General features: G+C 37.7%; 1 protein-coding gene across 3 annotated transcripts in view; it reads right to left on the reverse strand.

Annotated features, from left to right (window-relative positions):
• Positions 1-2,971: 2,971 nt before the first annotated feature.
• Positions 2,972-14,690, reverse strand: part of PREX2 (phosphatidylinositol-3,4,5-trisphosphate dependent Rac exchange factor 2) — a 171,867-nt gene continuing 160,148 nt past the window's right edge. For all 3 annotated transcript variants that reach the window (XM_065830622.2, XM_071804036.1, XM_065830621.2), the window contains 2 exons: positions 10,196-10,263; positions 2,972-6,204 (listed from right to left, as the gene is read on the reverse strand). In XM_065830622.2, the coding sequence (XP_065686694.1) occupies positions 6,159-6,204; positions 10,196-10,263 (114 nt within the window). In that variant the 3' untranslated portion in view covers positions 2,972-6,158. The remainder of the gene's footprint in view (positions 6,205-10,195; positions 10,264-14,690) is intronic.

A 14,690-nucleotide genomic window follows, 5' to 3' on the forward strand; every position in this document is an offset into this window, starting at 1 on the left:
GCTTCTCAATACTTCTCAAAAATTCCATGCTGCCTTCCTTCGCGAAACAATGGAAAGGGGAATACTTAGGACAGAAGGCGGGGGGGAAGTAATCTGTCTCTTGAAATCTACTTTTCCAGAAATACTTTAATCCTCACCCTCCTCCCTGCTAGCAGAAGACTGAAAACAAAAGGGATTTTACAAAACCATTTTAGCTGCTTTTGGTTCTACCTCCACTGTTCCTCTTGGTCTTCATCACGACCGTGTAGAAATCAGAACTTCCTTCATGTACAGACAACTGCTCAGTGAGGTCTAATATTCCATCAGCTTTCAGTCCTATGAAAGAAACATTCAGTGCAACTCCTCAGACCTTTGGATCCCAACCGTAGCCAGGAGCTCTAAAAGATCAGGTGGGGTGGGGTGGGGGGCTGTTTTTTTGTTTTGTTTTTTGTTTGTTTTGGTGTTTTGTTTGGGTTTTGGGACACACACACACGCACGCACGCACGCACAGAGGGGAATGTGAGAAATGATGAATGTTTTGGATCTTCTTGGGGCAGTAACAGCACCGGGGCCCAGAAAGGGATTTTAATGCCTGTATTTGTTCCAGCATTCACAAAATACAGCTGCCAAAAGCCGGAGACTACTGCTCATGCAGGTTTCAGTTTTCCACTGGTTATAAAGATAGACTTGTCAGCAATGAACCTAGACTTGTGCCTGCATTCTCAGCAGAGATTCTTATTATAAACATTTATTTCTAGAAGTTTAATTTCTGTTCTCTTGCAGCAGCATATGTAGGGCAGCTGCACTAAAAGGGTCAAAGATGCCCAGCCCCCTCCTCCCCAATTTACTTCTTGCTTACAATAAAGAGATTTGGAGTGGCCATATTATGAAGGGTTTTATTGCTGACATTTTGTAATACATTGTTACCATTCCAGTCTTTAATATGTAGACTAAAAAAATAAACCATAGATCTAGAAGTACACAGTATTAGTTTAACCCATAATCAATATAGCAACTGATCCAAAGGCACCCAGGCACTTTACAAAAAAAAAAAAAAAAAAAAAGAAAATGTAATTTAAATCCATGTTTCAAGAATATTTAACATTAAATTCCAAAGGTTACTTCTAATAAACTCAACTATCCACAGAGCTGTTAGTTGGTTTTCAAACAAAGCTCACTGAGAGATTCTGTGTATGGCTGTATTTATATGTAGTATTTCAAAGCAGTAATGTTCTCTTGTGCTTTATGAGACGTTACAAACAATATATCCTTCATTTGAAACACGTGTGCAATACTCAATGCAGAAATTAAGTTCATTTTTAAAGTGTAACACAAGTATAACCGTATACATACACTATATACAGGGTGTTAAAAAGTTAAAAAGTGTTAAACCTGGTGCATGGTACAGAGAGGAGACACACACCCACAGGAGATGTTGTGGATATTCCAATGAAAAGTCCAAATCCGAGTACTTGGCAAAAATGTCCCAGCTACTTTGAATACTCCATTGGACTTTCAAATAGAAGCAGACATTATTTCTAAAGAGTTCCACTCTAGCCATATAGGATTGCTAGCATGGAGGTGTTATTTCTGGAGAAGAATGTAAGAAACTACTCCTTGACTGGCCCCTGGACAATCTGACATTTCTTGCTGGAGTGAGCATCTGCATGACCGTGCATGCTGTATATTCATTTATACATACAGAACAGGAAAACATAAAAACACATCTTCTAGCAGGAAAAGGGAAACATTCCTAATAATACATTTATCTTGAGGAAAACTTGATTGGTATGTACAGTATATACATAAAAAACCCTACACAATTGTCAGCATATAAAAATATGAGTTCAGTATCTTTTTATACTTCAAAACCTAATGATGAAAAATCCAGGTATCCTGAGACACGTATGTACTGTGCATCTAACTGACCAATGCCAGTGTGCTGCTGGAGTACAATTAGAAAAGCACTACCTGCATTTATCAACAAGTACAGAGATAAAATACATAAGGCAACGCATTAGCTTGAGAAACTCTCCTCTCTCCATAACGTTAAACAAAAATGGTGCAAAATATGCGTAAAATGCTGGCAGACGTATGAAATAGCTGTAAAGGAAGGAGTACGGAACAATATGTATATATACTACAGCTACTGATTTCACAATTTAAATGAAAATAAATGAAAGATACTTTCCTTTTCTAGCATCATGCTTTACCATGATGTATATAGTCACACTCAGGCAATTGTCTTAAATATATATATATACACTACATCTGACAATGAATTAAAACCAAAAAAATCACTGTTGTTTGCTTGTGAATTTCTCTGGGTAAAAACAGATCAATAAAACTGGTTCATTTTTTTCCATTAGGGGATTCTAACAAATGAAATGAAGTATGATTACTATGAATTCTCACCAACTTAAGGCTAATTGTTTTGGCTCTAAAACACAGAACAACAGTTCTGACCACTATTCACTGCATTAAAACAAACAAAAACCAACCCGAAAATCTGATGCATTTGCTAAAATCCAGTGAAAATTATCTACAAAGGCCAGTAAAGATTGCAGCTCTCTCAGTGGATGTAAAATTGGTTGGTTGGTTCAGCTGATAGCAGGAATATTTACTTTCAAATGGATCCCTAAACACAAAAATGTTGAACATTGAGAAACTAGAATGTCTACATTTTTGTATTCATTTACATTTACAATCTACAAGCAAAATAAATGTTACAGAACACTTAATTTGGGGAACTGGACTGAATCAGTGGCCATTTTCATAGATTAAAGACTGTTTAGCATCCTATTGTCCATAGCTGACAGTTACAAAGACAGGCCAAACATCACCAGCTCTACCTTAAAATCAAAATCAAAGTTTTCTCCAAGTATGAACCCTATGGAAACTTCGCTGTTCCTTGGCCCTTAACCCTCCCTTCCCAGCTGTTAGATCTCCTATACAGGCCCCACAGACCACCAGTGAATCACAATAGTCAGTATTTGGTAATGTACGTCTCTAAATCTTTGAATTTATTCCCAGAAGAATTACACTCATCTTGGATCAGAAAGTAGAAATTACATAGAAAATGCTTTCCCTGAATGGGTACAACACATTGTCCTAAAACCAGGCTGCAAAATCTGTTGCTGTAGAAGCAAAGATGTAACAAGTTATGGGTGTCACAGTTCTTGTAAATCATCAGTCTTGGTCATCTCTTCTTGTCATCTGTAAGTCTAAAAATTTATGAGAGGATACACATACTGTAGTGAGAATTGATTTTTTTTCACTCTGCAAGTGCACCTTGCATAAGGAACAAATACATCGTCTACATACATCAAACAAGATAAACAGCTTTAATACTGAACAGATGTAAATTTATAATTTAAGAATGGGATTCTCAGAGGTCTGTCTGATGTCATCAGAAGCCAGCTGTGTTAGAATGTGCAATGCGCTCTGAAAACAGAGGGGCGAGAAAAGCAGCTTGAAAAGCTGCATAATGTTTCAAGTGAACACTGTTTTTTGAAGGAAAATTTGAGAAATTAGGCACCCACTTTCCATAGACTGTCTGTGGGACATTTATGACCATTTTTCTCTGGAAATCCTATCTTTACATACTACCTGTGATCCCAGAAAACCAGAGCTTGAGCTTCTCAGCCCCTTTGATACCAGGCTAAAGAGATACTTCAGTTTGTAGTATGGGTCACCAAGGAAGCTTGTAGTGCTGAGCAAGTTTTTGAAAACTGCCTCTATGGGGTGAAAAAGAATAAAGAGCTAAAAATCAGATACAAAAACAAGAGGTCAAGATTTCTGATGCACAATCATGAAACAATAGCCAAAGAATTTGGTCCAGTGACCAGCTCATAACTATTTGTTCTTCAGTGTTTATAAATGACTATTACACCATGTTTTCAACAATGAAATTAATTGCAAATTACCATATTATATAGGGAAACAATTTGGCATATTTGCACTCCGACCATTTTCAATGCAATTAAAAAGTGATGACTAGTTGCATGTGTGCATGCAAAAGATCTTGTCCTCTACTTTATATTTTACAGGATTAGCAGCTCCATGCAGTTGACTTGCCTTGTTGTAAAAAAACAAAACTCATGTGGGCAAATCTCAGAAGAAGATGGGAGCTTGTGGCCGGGGCTGACACCGGCGCCATCCTCGGCACAAAGAGGTTGTGGCTTCTCTGGGCTCCCAGCATCTGAACAAGCAGAAAATGAAACACTTTTGCTGCTTTTGGCTGGACTGGGAATTCCCCTCATCAATACTGCCTCTTGGAATAAAACACATCCAGAAATATGAGATCCTGACTAGAAGACCAATTACAGAAATTCTGACTCTTTCTTAGGTACAGGAATTAGGTCATCCTCGACAAAAAGAGTAAGCTTCTAAAGAGTAAAACTTCGTTTTCTAGGTTTTTTGTTTGTTTAATAAAACCATTGTAGTCCCACAGCTTCCAGTAACTATGAAAGAGTGTAAACTTCAAAGCACAAAGGTAAAACTGTTACTGAAGAGTTCATTATTGCATGTCTTCATTATAGTTTAAGGCAAACGTTCAACATTTAAGGATGCACAGGTAACTGATTTGACAATATAAATATATACATATTGAAACTCATATATATGCACAGACGTATGTATCTGTGGATATATAAAAATATTTATTTTCTTAGCAAAGTTAAAGTCTGTGTAAAAAACATTAAGAATACTGAAAAAGGTAGGAGCTCTAATTCCTCCTTTGGAGAAAAGTAACAAGTCCCCTAAATTTCCTATATATGAACACTCTCTGCAAGAGTACAGCTCATTTTGAACTCTCATGTATTTCACTGTGGATTGATATACTTGAAGATTTCATAAATAATTAGATAACATGCAACAATTATGTTGTGAGGTTTGGTTGCTACAACATAACTATAGGCTGCTGTTGTACAAAAAATACATTTTATTCAGACAGTGTATGTCCTACTTTAATAGAATGTGTAGCTACTGCTACAAGTAGAATTATTTGAGAATAGTTTTTGTTTTCATGTGTTCATAAATGAAACCTCATTTGGGGGCATTTTCTGTGAAAATTCTTTGGCCAAAAGAACAGCCAAATGCAGACAGATTTTCCCTGGGCCCTCTAAATACTCAATACAATGCCAAAATAAATCTACGACAATTACCACTCCAAAGAACTGTGCTATATGAAACAATTCTGGCAAAATATGGGAAATGGTAGCATAAAACATCAAACCCCCAAACTGTGCTGCAACTTAAACCACAGACATTTCCAGTTAAACATAACAATAGTGCCTCATCCTCGCCTTGAGTAGATTTGCTAGTATAGTGTTATACAGGAATATACACAACTCTGGAAAACTCGGAAATGCAGAGGAGCAATAATGTAAAACATCCATTAGACAGAGTCTGAAATGCAGCCTAACTATGAAGATCAGACTTATACTTCTTCTCCTTCATTATAATGGCAACTGAAAAAGGGCAAAAACTTCACGTCATATGCCATATATTAATAGGTTCCTCTCTAACAAAATATGACAGAGGTTGCTTAAGACACAGCTGAGTTTACTAATTACAAGCACAGGTTCATCACAGCAGTCTGCCTGCAGCCTCTAAACACAACTGAGATGAGCTTTCCACTTTTAAACCTCACTTATCATTGAAACAGTAAAGTCATCGTTCTGAGAAATCATGATGGTGACAGGAAAAAAGGGATTATCAGTGCAAAGGGCCCCATATGAAGTGCATGCTCATTTTTGAGCCTAGTTTATCTAGCCTTTTATTCCTTCCACAAGAACGCATTCTGTCGAGTGTACAACTGAATTAATTCTCTCTGAACAAAACGTTTCCAAGCTGGTGGTTATAGCTATCGTGTGGCTGAACAAGATACATCAAATGAATCAGATTCCAGTGTAAAATTCCCAAGGAAGACTCCTGTCCTACTAGTGTAAGGCCAGAGTGCACAGATTCCAGAAATGCTTTTTGGAAGTCATTTCTCAGTGCCAATAGAGAACATTTACGGTATTTCTTTCTTTATCCTGAGTAAAGTTGTTTTGTTTGGGTTTTTTTTTAAATTTATCAAAGCCCAAGGCAGATGCTGCTATCATGCAGTTCAATTTCATCATATAGTCCCAGTATCCTGAAGGCCATTACTGGATTATTTTCTGGAGCAATTCTCCTCATTCTTCTCCAACAGGTGGTGGTGGCTGGCATAGCTTGTATAATCTGCCAATGACAAAAGAACAAAGCAATTGTTATACTGAGAGTTTGGTCATTATTAAAATTGGTAAACTTAAGAAACACAAACTAAATCTAAGTCTTTCTGCATTGCAAAATAAGAGGCACTGAATTCGGTTTGGTAACATTGGTGTGAGCCCAGTAAAATCTTGTTTGTGAGCATGAATGTTTGTCTTGAAAGTGGTTACCATTAAAACACACATCTTTAAGTAATCTTATAAAGACATTCCATTTAGTCAAGTTCTCACATTTCTGCACTGAAGACTCCCTTCGGGAGAAAGTTAAGTCTCCATTAATCCAATTAAGAGTTGCTGCTCTGAATTTCTAAACTGGAAATGCTGCTTGAATGCAATTGCGTCCATTTTTGTTTTGTTTTCGCACAGTCTGACCTCATACTAACACAGTTCCCCGTAAAGCTGATGCTGTTTGAAGAACCTAAGACAAATGTCAGACATGTGACATGCCAGCATAAAGATTTACCCTCTCCCCCTGCCCCATTTCCACATGTATGAAGTCAAGATCAGCAAGATTAAGTTTAAATGATTACCTGACTGAAATAGCCACTCCTTCATTTAGAAAGGCTTCTGAACTTCTGTTAAACCCTTTTACATGGACTTGATTATTAGCAAGCGTTTGAAATTTTAATGTTAGGAATACTGAAAATGAGCAGCAATCATTCTGACCTCAGGCTTTCTCTTCAGTAAGTGTATCTCCCCTGCAACCACAGCAATTAGAACCAGCAACAGACATGATCTCATTTGGAGATTACATATTTTCCTCTGTATCATTGAAGGAACAGCAAAGAGAAGAGACCAAGTGTGTCACGGGAAGGAGAAAAAGCATCAGAATCCAAAAATGAAGAGACACAGCATGTGCATCAGCAATTAACATGAAGAATCTCTGGTACTAAAATACCAAAGCAATTGAGATGGCAGTTTTGGTAGGTCTGGCTACAGGCAGGGTGGTGAATCACCCAGTGCCTTTGGTGCTAGGAATACATAAGGTGCTCAGGGTTTCTGAGTTCTCCAAGGGTATTTTGCAAATTTGCCTGCTAAACGTATTAGTTTATATTACTCCATTTTAACTAATCATAAATTTCAAAATCATACTGCAAGTCAACACAGAAAACAAAACTCTGTAAATGTGGCTGGGCTCCACAAACAATCCACAATCAACAGGCTGGTGCCTTCTTACCACGATGCTCTGCTGCTGAAATTATGTGAGGCACAGTATATACAGCTGCCCCGTGAGTATCGAAAGCCTCTTCAACATCCAGGCACATCTTGTCAGAAAAAGCCTCCTGTGGCTATGCAAGAGTAGGGCAGGATCGCTGCTGTTCAGTTTTCAGTTCCCTTAGGAGTTAAAACCCATAGGACACTGACAACACACAATGGCTGTGGGCTAAATAACTTGTCTCTGAATCTCACTGGAAGCAATTACGAAGCAGTAGGAATGGGGAGCATCAGTTCTGTCAGCCAAACAGCAAGTGTAAACCTGCTTTCAAACCTCCACCATATTGTCTTCTGAACATCACTGGGCTCTTCCACATTGTCATCCAGCAGATTCAGAAATGTGATCCTTTAAGGTCACATTGTGTAGACACCATGTATTTATTCGGAGCCATACATCAGCCAATACACACATATCTTGTATTTGCATACCAATGAGAGAATAAGAAGGCCTGATCTTTATACAGAAAAGTATGCAGAGGAAAAATAAACAGGGACTATTTGAGTTATTTGATTCTGCTGGTGCAATAAAACAGTAATATTCAAAGCTGGCAAAAGGCAGATAAAATTACTGTCAGAATCTCATCTAAATAATTGCAGTGGGATTAGTTCTTGATGGTGTTTTAACAAAATCTAATTTCTATGGAACAATGAGTAGAAAAACTCAGCGCCAAGTACCAAGGTCCATGTATGCTTCAGGTTAAACGGTAACCATTGGATTACTTGTCTTGGTATTACTTGTCTGGGAATTCTGAAGCAAACTAATAACAAGGTTGCATAAACCCCTAAGGAGCTGCAGTTGCTGAAGATGGTACCGAGCAGAAGCAGTTCTGGGTCAACATATACGGAACATCTATTTGAGACTGTATGAACAGATCAGCTGAAAAAAGACAGAAAACAGCGGCAACTGCAGAGAACTGAGAACACTGCCAAGTGACGTTAAATGGAACCAAATGTAATGGCAAAATTATTTTCAAGGCAAAGAATTGAGCACCCACAGTATTGTTTACCTATAAATCAAAAATATTGTTCCTGCTGATAACAATTCTGACTTGTATGACTTATCTCTCCCATGGAACACCAAATGCCCCAAACACTTTGCTCAATGAGATATTCCTGTGACACTGCTGTGGCTGCTGACTGGCGAGCATGCTGAGTGCATCTGGATGTCTATTCTATGTTCTAGGAGCTCTCTCATAACTTTTCTTTAGCTTTGAATTGCAACGTTGTAGGAGTGTCAACTGGAAAGAGGCAATCTTTTCTCAACTGGTGCAAAACCAAAAAATATCTCATGGCTATAAGAACTTGGATTTTTCCTATATCACAAAAGCTCTGAATCTAGATAAGTGCTTTTTCATTTAGAGGTGGGAGAACCTTCATTTGCAACAGTTCTGTGTCTGTCTCCAGAATTAGGTCATGAAAGAGGAGTCCATTTAAGGCCAAAATCATACAGTTAAAAAATGAAAAGACTTCTCACAGCTTTTACTGTAATAAAATGTTATTTTACTGTCAGAGGTTCCCACAATGCAAGACAGTTGCTTGGGCAGTTTTGGTCCTGGATCTGCTCTAGGCTAATCATTGCTGTGAGAAGGGACGGTTTCATCTGCTGGTAAAAGCCAAGTCTTTATTGTTGATGAGTTTACTTCAGCCCCGGTACTTCAGTTGGATCTTATTTAATCTCCTTTATGGGTCATGCAAGATGCATATATGCTCCAACAAATGCTGCTACTCAGCAACTGAACAGCAGCCACTACTCAGATTTACACCTTGTACTCTTAAGGTACACCCTTTTCTAGAGTGAGATTGAGCACGGGCATGAACAACGTGCAGTGATTTATCACAAATTATGAGCAGTAGCCTGACTCCCTACTGGGGGAAACTGGGACACCTGAGAAAAGAGGGACAAATAGTGAAAGAAAAAGTTCAGACTGTAAATGGTCAGAACCCAGCAGACAGACTCTCTGTGAGGCTATGGATAGCGTATGTGTTCATTCACATGGTTACCTCTATCAGAGATTACTAATTCACTGTTTCCCTACTGAAATTTAAACACCACAGTGGGTCTGTTATGTATTCCACATAACTGTTTAGCATTCAATGTGTTATTGTTAGTCAACAAAAAACATTATGTTTTAAATTGGTAAAAAAAAGTTTAAATTAGAGTTAGATTAATAAAACCTCTTCAAGATAAATCTGAGAACATACTTGTTTATTTTCATTTATAAATACTGGGCTTGTTAAGAAACATTTCAGGTAACTGCAATCCATCACAGCATTAAGAAGCTGGATAAATATAGAACAGTTGCATTTTTCATTCCAATGGATGTTTCAGAAAGAGACAAAGAAAGGCTACATCATCTCTAAAAGCAACCAGAACACGATTTTGCTGAGATACTGCAGTACACTATTTCATTAAAATGGCGTTATTGATTTAGTTCCGAATATTTCCCCAAAACCACTAAACATCACAAGTGATAAAGGACTTACTCCAGTGTTTTCATAATTAACACGAACAAGGCTTCATTTTTCAAAACTGGGCACATTTTGAAGTGCTACAAAGCCTGAACTTCTGCAACTAATTAAGTAAAATTGTATGGCTGAAAACACAGTGGATTTTATATACATTAAAACTCAAGTCCTACCAGTTAGTGCACCATACAGTCAATGTCTCCTGTTAGGTTTTGAGCAGCTAGGACAGAATTTGGCACAACTAGACAAAATCAAGCTCTAGGACACAAGCAAGCAGTTACCTTGGGACAGACTGTGGCGTTCGATCTCTCACTCCTAAATTCTTGGCTGTGTTTTGCACTCTCGCACCCTGTGAAAGAAAAATAACAGTTTCGCTTCATTTATTCCAACACAAGTTAGAAAGTTTTCTGAGCTTTCTAGATGAACATAACTGTGATTATAATTAATACATACGCTCCATGTCCCGAAACAACTCTCTTCTAAGGTGGGTAACAAGAGAGAAACATGCAGAAGAGAGACAAAGATCTTTGCACTTGTCTTTAAATAAATGCATATATGTAAATCTTATTAACATAAAAGACATAATTTGAAAAAACACATTCAAGATTTAAAACAATTCTTGCTTCAATTTGTTTGATTTTTGTCACCATTCTTAGTAGAATGACATGGATAATAAAGTTCTTTTCTGAAATGTCATTTATTTCCTATGAACTTTGGAACAAACAAATTCTACAGATTATTTCCTGTGAATAGCTTTCTAGATAAATCTAAAAAAAATGGCCTAAATTGAGCCACTAAATTAGGATTATGAAAATGCAGGTCCTGATCTTCCTTTATAATCACAGGATCACAAAAAAGTCAAGTTGGTAGGAACCTCCTGAGATTGTTTAGCCCAAAGGTAATGGAACTACTCCTACATTTGTACAGTCATAAAATTATTTCAGCCCTTTGAAGGCAACTGCGAGGCTGATGAGGCCCCGGTGAAAAATGAGCTTGACACCCCTGGTTTAGTCCAACACCCCTGCCTAAAGCAGGGTCAACTAGAACAGCTGGTCTCTCTGTACCTCAGTCGATCCTTTGAGAAACAATAGTGAAAACACTTTTACCTGACTCATCCAGTAAGGAGGAAGTTGATAAAACATGCACAATATTCATATACCGTGATGGTGCAAAATACAGACTTCTGCAAACAAATTAACTTAGACATATGAAAGAACTTTGTAAATCTAAAATTGCACTTCAAAAGCTAGACCTCATGATTTAAAAACAAATTTTACTATCTCTTTATGTTTTCTAACATTTTAAAGGAGATGGAAACTACTTGTTTCATCTGTAATCCATACACTAATGCTCCCTTTATTTCTCCTTCTGGACTACCTACATTCAGGACAAAGTAACAGAGAACAAAAAAAGACAAACTCAGAATTCTTACTGTGAGATCTTAGATTGGTGTGAAACACCAAAGATCATTTACATTCTAAACAGAGCTGCAATGGCAGCTGCTCATGATGTAAAAATGAGGTATAATAATTGATTCAATAGGTAGAGAAAGACCAGACCTTGCATTTGACTGAAATCTGGTACCCAGGTAATTTAGAAGGTATTAGCTCACTGTTCAAGGCTCAAACAAAAGATGAAACAGGCTGCTTGGTTACACACAGGTGAGTTCTTACAGTTCATGTAAATCAACGTGTGCCACAAAAAATACTGTGTCCTTACATTTCTTTTAGGAATAAAACAGCGGTAAAGACAGAGAAAATACCTAGAGTACCTACAAAACCAAAGGCTAAATATAAAGGTGATTTTACTAGCTTTAAATCTAGCCCAGTAAGCTTGACTACAACAGTTGCAAAAGACACATGACTACAGACCATCACAAACATGTCTTTCCCCACAAAGTCCCCCAGAATTCAATCATTAGTCACTCAATATTTCCTCTGTTTAGCAGTGAGTATGTATCTAATCAATTTCAGTGATTCTCTTCTTTCCCATCTCATCTTGAATCCCCTAATAATTTCCCATCACTAACCTTGTGGAAGGAGATGTACATCTTGGGTACAATCTTTGCTTGCTGTGTCAAGAACCACTATTTTCATTTGGTTTGAATCTGCCAGTTTCATTTGATGCCTTTACTTCTGCACTGGAGGACAATGGTCAGTCCCCATCCATGCCATATGTTCTTCAGATCTCTGTCATATCCTTCTTCACTCATGAAGCTGAACAACCCCGGAGTATTTTGTCCTGTCTATAAACCATTCCCAACCACTGATTTTTCTTTTTTCTGACCTTCTCTGTACCTTTTCCATTATTCTATATCGTTATTGAAGGGATCAGAACATCAGACAGTTCAAAATGAAGGGTCATGACAGCACCTGTCATAACCTAAACCATTATAACTTCTGATTTGCTTTCTTGACAGTTACTGAGAATTGAGCTGATGTTTTCTATCATGTCCTGAGGTCTTAAAGATGAGATGCAATGGCTGACTCACAGTCAATTATTTTGAATGTGAACTCAGAATTTGGTTTTTTTCCCCCATGTACATCACTAAAGAGTTATCTGCACTGATTTTCATCTGCCATTTTATTGCTCAGTCATGAAGTTCTGTAAGATCTTTGGTAAGTCTTCACAGTTACTTCTCCTCTTTAATAAAAACTTCAAAAGAGTTCAGAAGAGAACAGGGAGAATGATTAGATAAGAAAATAAAACTGAAAAGATCAGATGAACTGATGTTCTTCTACCTACAAAAGTGATGGCTTACCAGGGAAATTCTCATAAAATTTGGGACAGACTTTTTAGCAGGGCCTGTTGCGATAGGACAGGGGGTAAAGGTTTTAAACAAAAAGAAGGTATATTCAGACTAGATATAACGAAGAAAATTTTTACAATGAGGTTGGTGAAACACTAGAGCAGGTTGCCCAGAGAGGTGGTAGATGCCCCATCTCTGGAAACTTTCAATATACTAAAAGGCTACTGCTAAAAAGGGAGCAAAATCTGGTCTCCAAGTCTACAGTATAATGGACAGAAAACATAAAACTTACATTTAAGGGGAAAAAAAAAAAAGAAAAAACCTCAAATGAGGCATTAAGTAAAACATCCTAAGGAAAAGGTTAAGAAAACTGTGAAACAGACCATCTGGGCAGCACTGTGCAGGCATCTCCACTACCGGAGGTCTGGGAACAGGTAAGACAAGTGTCTGTCAGGAACTCCATAAGGAGAGCTGATCTGTTGTTGGTTACAAAGTTAGACATGTTGAGTCCAGACCTTCATCACCTTCAGTGTCCTTTCTTCAGTGCCATTTTCTAAAATTTTATCATAATAAAGAAACCTCATCATGACAAGACTGCTGAGACTGACATGTGATTAATGTAACTGAGAGCCAGAATATGCATATACATGGGAAAACTACCTAAATTAATCACATGTAGATCCTGGATGTCAGTGCTGTGATTACTTCTGAGAACAAAACCAGTCTATTTTTACTTGCATCACTCACTAGACAAATTAATTTTAGTATCCTGCTCACACAATAAATCAAATGCACTGATAGAAAAAGTAGTCTCTCTTTATACAACCATGTAATTTATTGTTTAGCAGGAGAACAAATTAGACTTTACTTACAGGCACTAAATTCTAATTTCTTTTGAGGAAAAGCCCCCAAGAATTCATAGCAACTTGCTACATGACATCTCTTTGTCTCCACTGAGCACCACTATGCTATTTCTATTTCAATATACTGTTAATTCATAGTTCTCCAATACTATTCTTATAGCTATGGCAATGTAAATATTGACACTTTTTGTATCATGTAGGCCACAAGGGGCAGTTGTGCTATGCGGGTCCAGAATGATTCCGCCTGCGTACCAGTACTGCCAGGGCACTGGAGAAAGATCCTGGCAGCTCTGAGGAGGCACCACCATCCATCTGGACTCTTATATATGAACTAGTATTCTCACTGCCATGAGGAAAAAAATGATAGGTTTATTTTCAAGCTACACACTAATTTAAGGATAGCAAGAACCAGTCACATAAAGAAAACAGATTCTCTTTATGTCCTGCTCAAAGAGCTGTAAATCAGTACAATTCTTATGAGAATTATGCAAAATGTAGGGCTGTTATGACACTCATGAAAAGGCATGAAAAATGATTACTCAGAAGACAACACAAATTCTCTCCTAGCCTTTTCTGTCTACCAGCTTTTTAGTTACGCTTCTTGCTCGGATCAGAGCCCTGTGCCCTCCTGCAGCTCCCTCCCCAGGCCTCTGTCCCCTCCACACTTTGCTGTATCCTGAAGACACGCTCCTGTCAAGATGCTTTACACAGTATTTTGTGGGTACAGAAGTTTATGTGAATAAACATATATGAGCAAGTAAAGTTACTTAAAGACAGTGGGGCATTTTCTCAAAATTTTCATTTTAAAAATCAACCTAGACTCAATTAGCAGATGAAAAACAGAAACCACTTAAATATAACCATCCTACAAACCCAAATTCATTCCAACTCTCACAAGTTGGTCTCTTTAGTTCTCAAAGAACAGGTGCTTGTGAATACCTAATTACAACTGACAGAGCAATTACTTTGAAAACTATTCCAACAATAGAGTCAGGGCTATTATGAGTCTTGTTAAGCATGATCATGACCTCATTCAATTGAAAAAACAAAAACAACAAAAAGCCCCACAACACTTCCTGGGGCCATCCATTCAATCAGGTGTCTGCAGTTACTCAGCACTGGTGCCCCAAGCTGGAGGAGGTGTCAGCTTCCAGATGATTTCCC

Source organism: Patagioenas fasciata, chromosome 2 (genome assembly GCF_037038585.1).
Source record: "Patagioenas fasciata isolate bPatFas1 chromosome 2, bPatFas1.hap1, whole genome shotgun sequence".
In the NCBI taxonomy this organism is placed as follows: Eukaryota; Metazoa; Chordata; class Aves; order Columbiformes; family Columbidae; genus Patagioenas; species Patagioenas fasciata.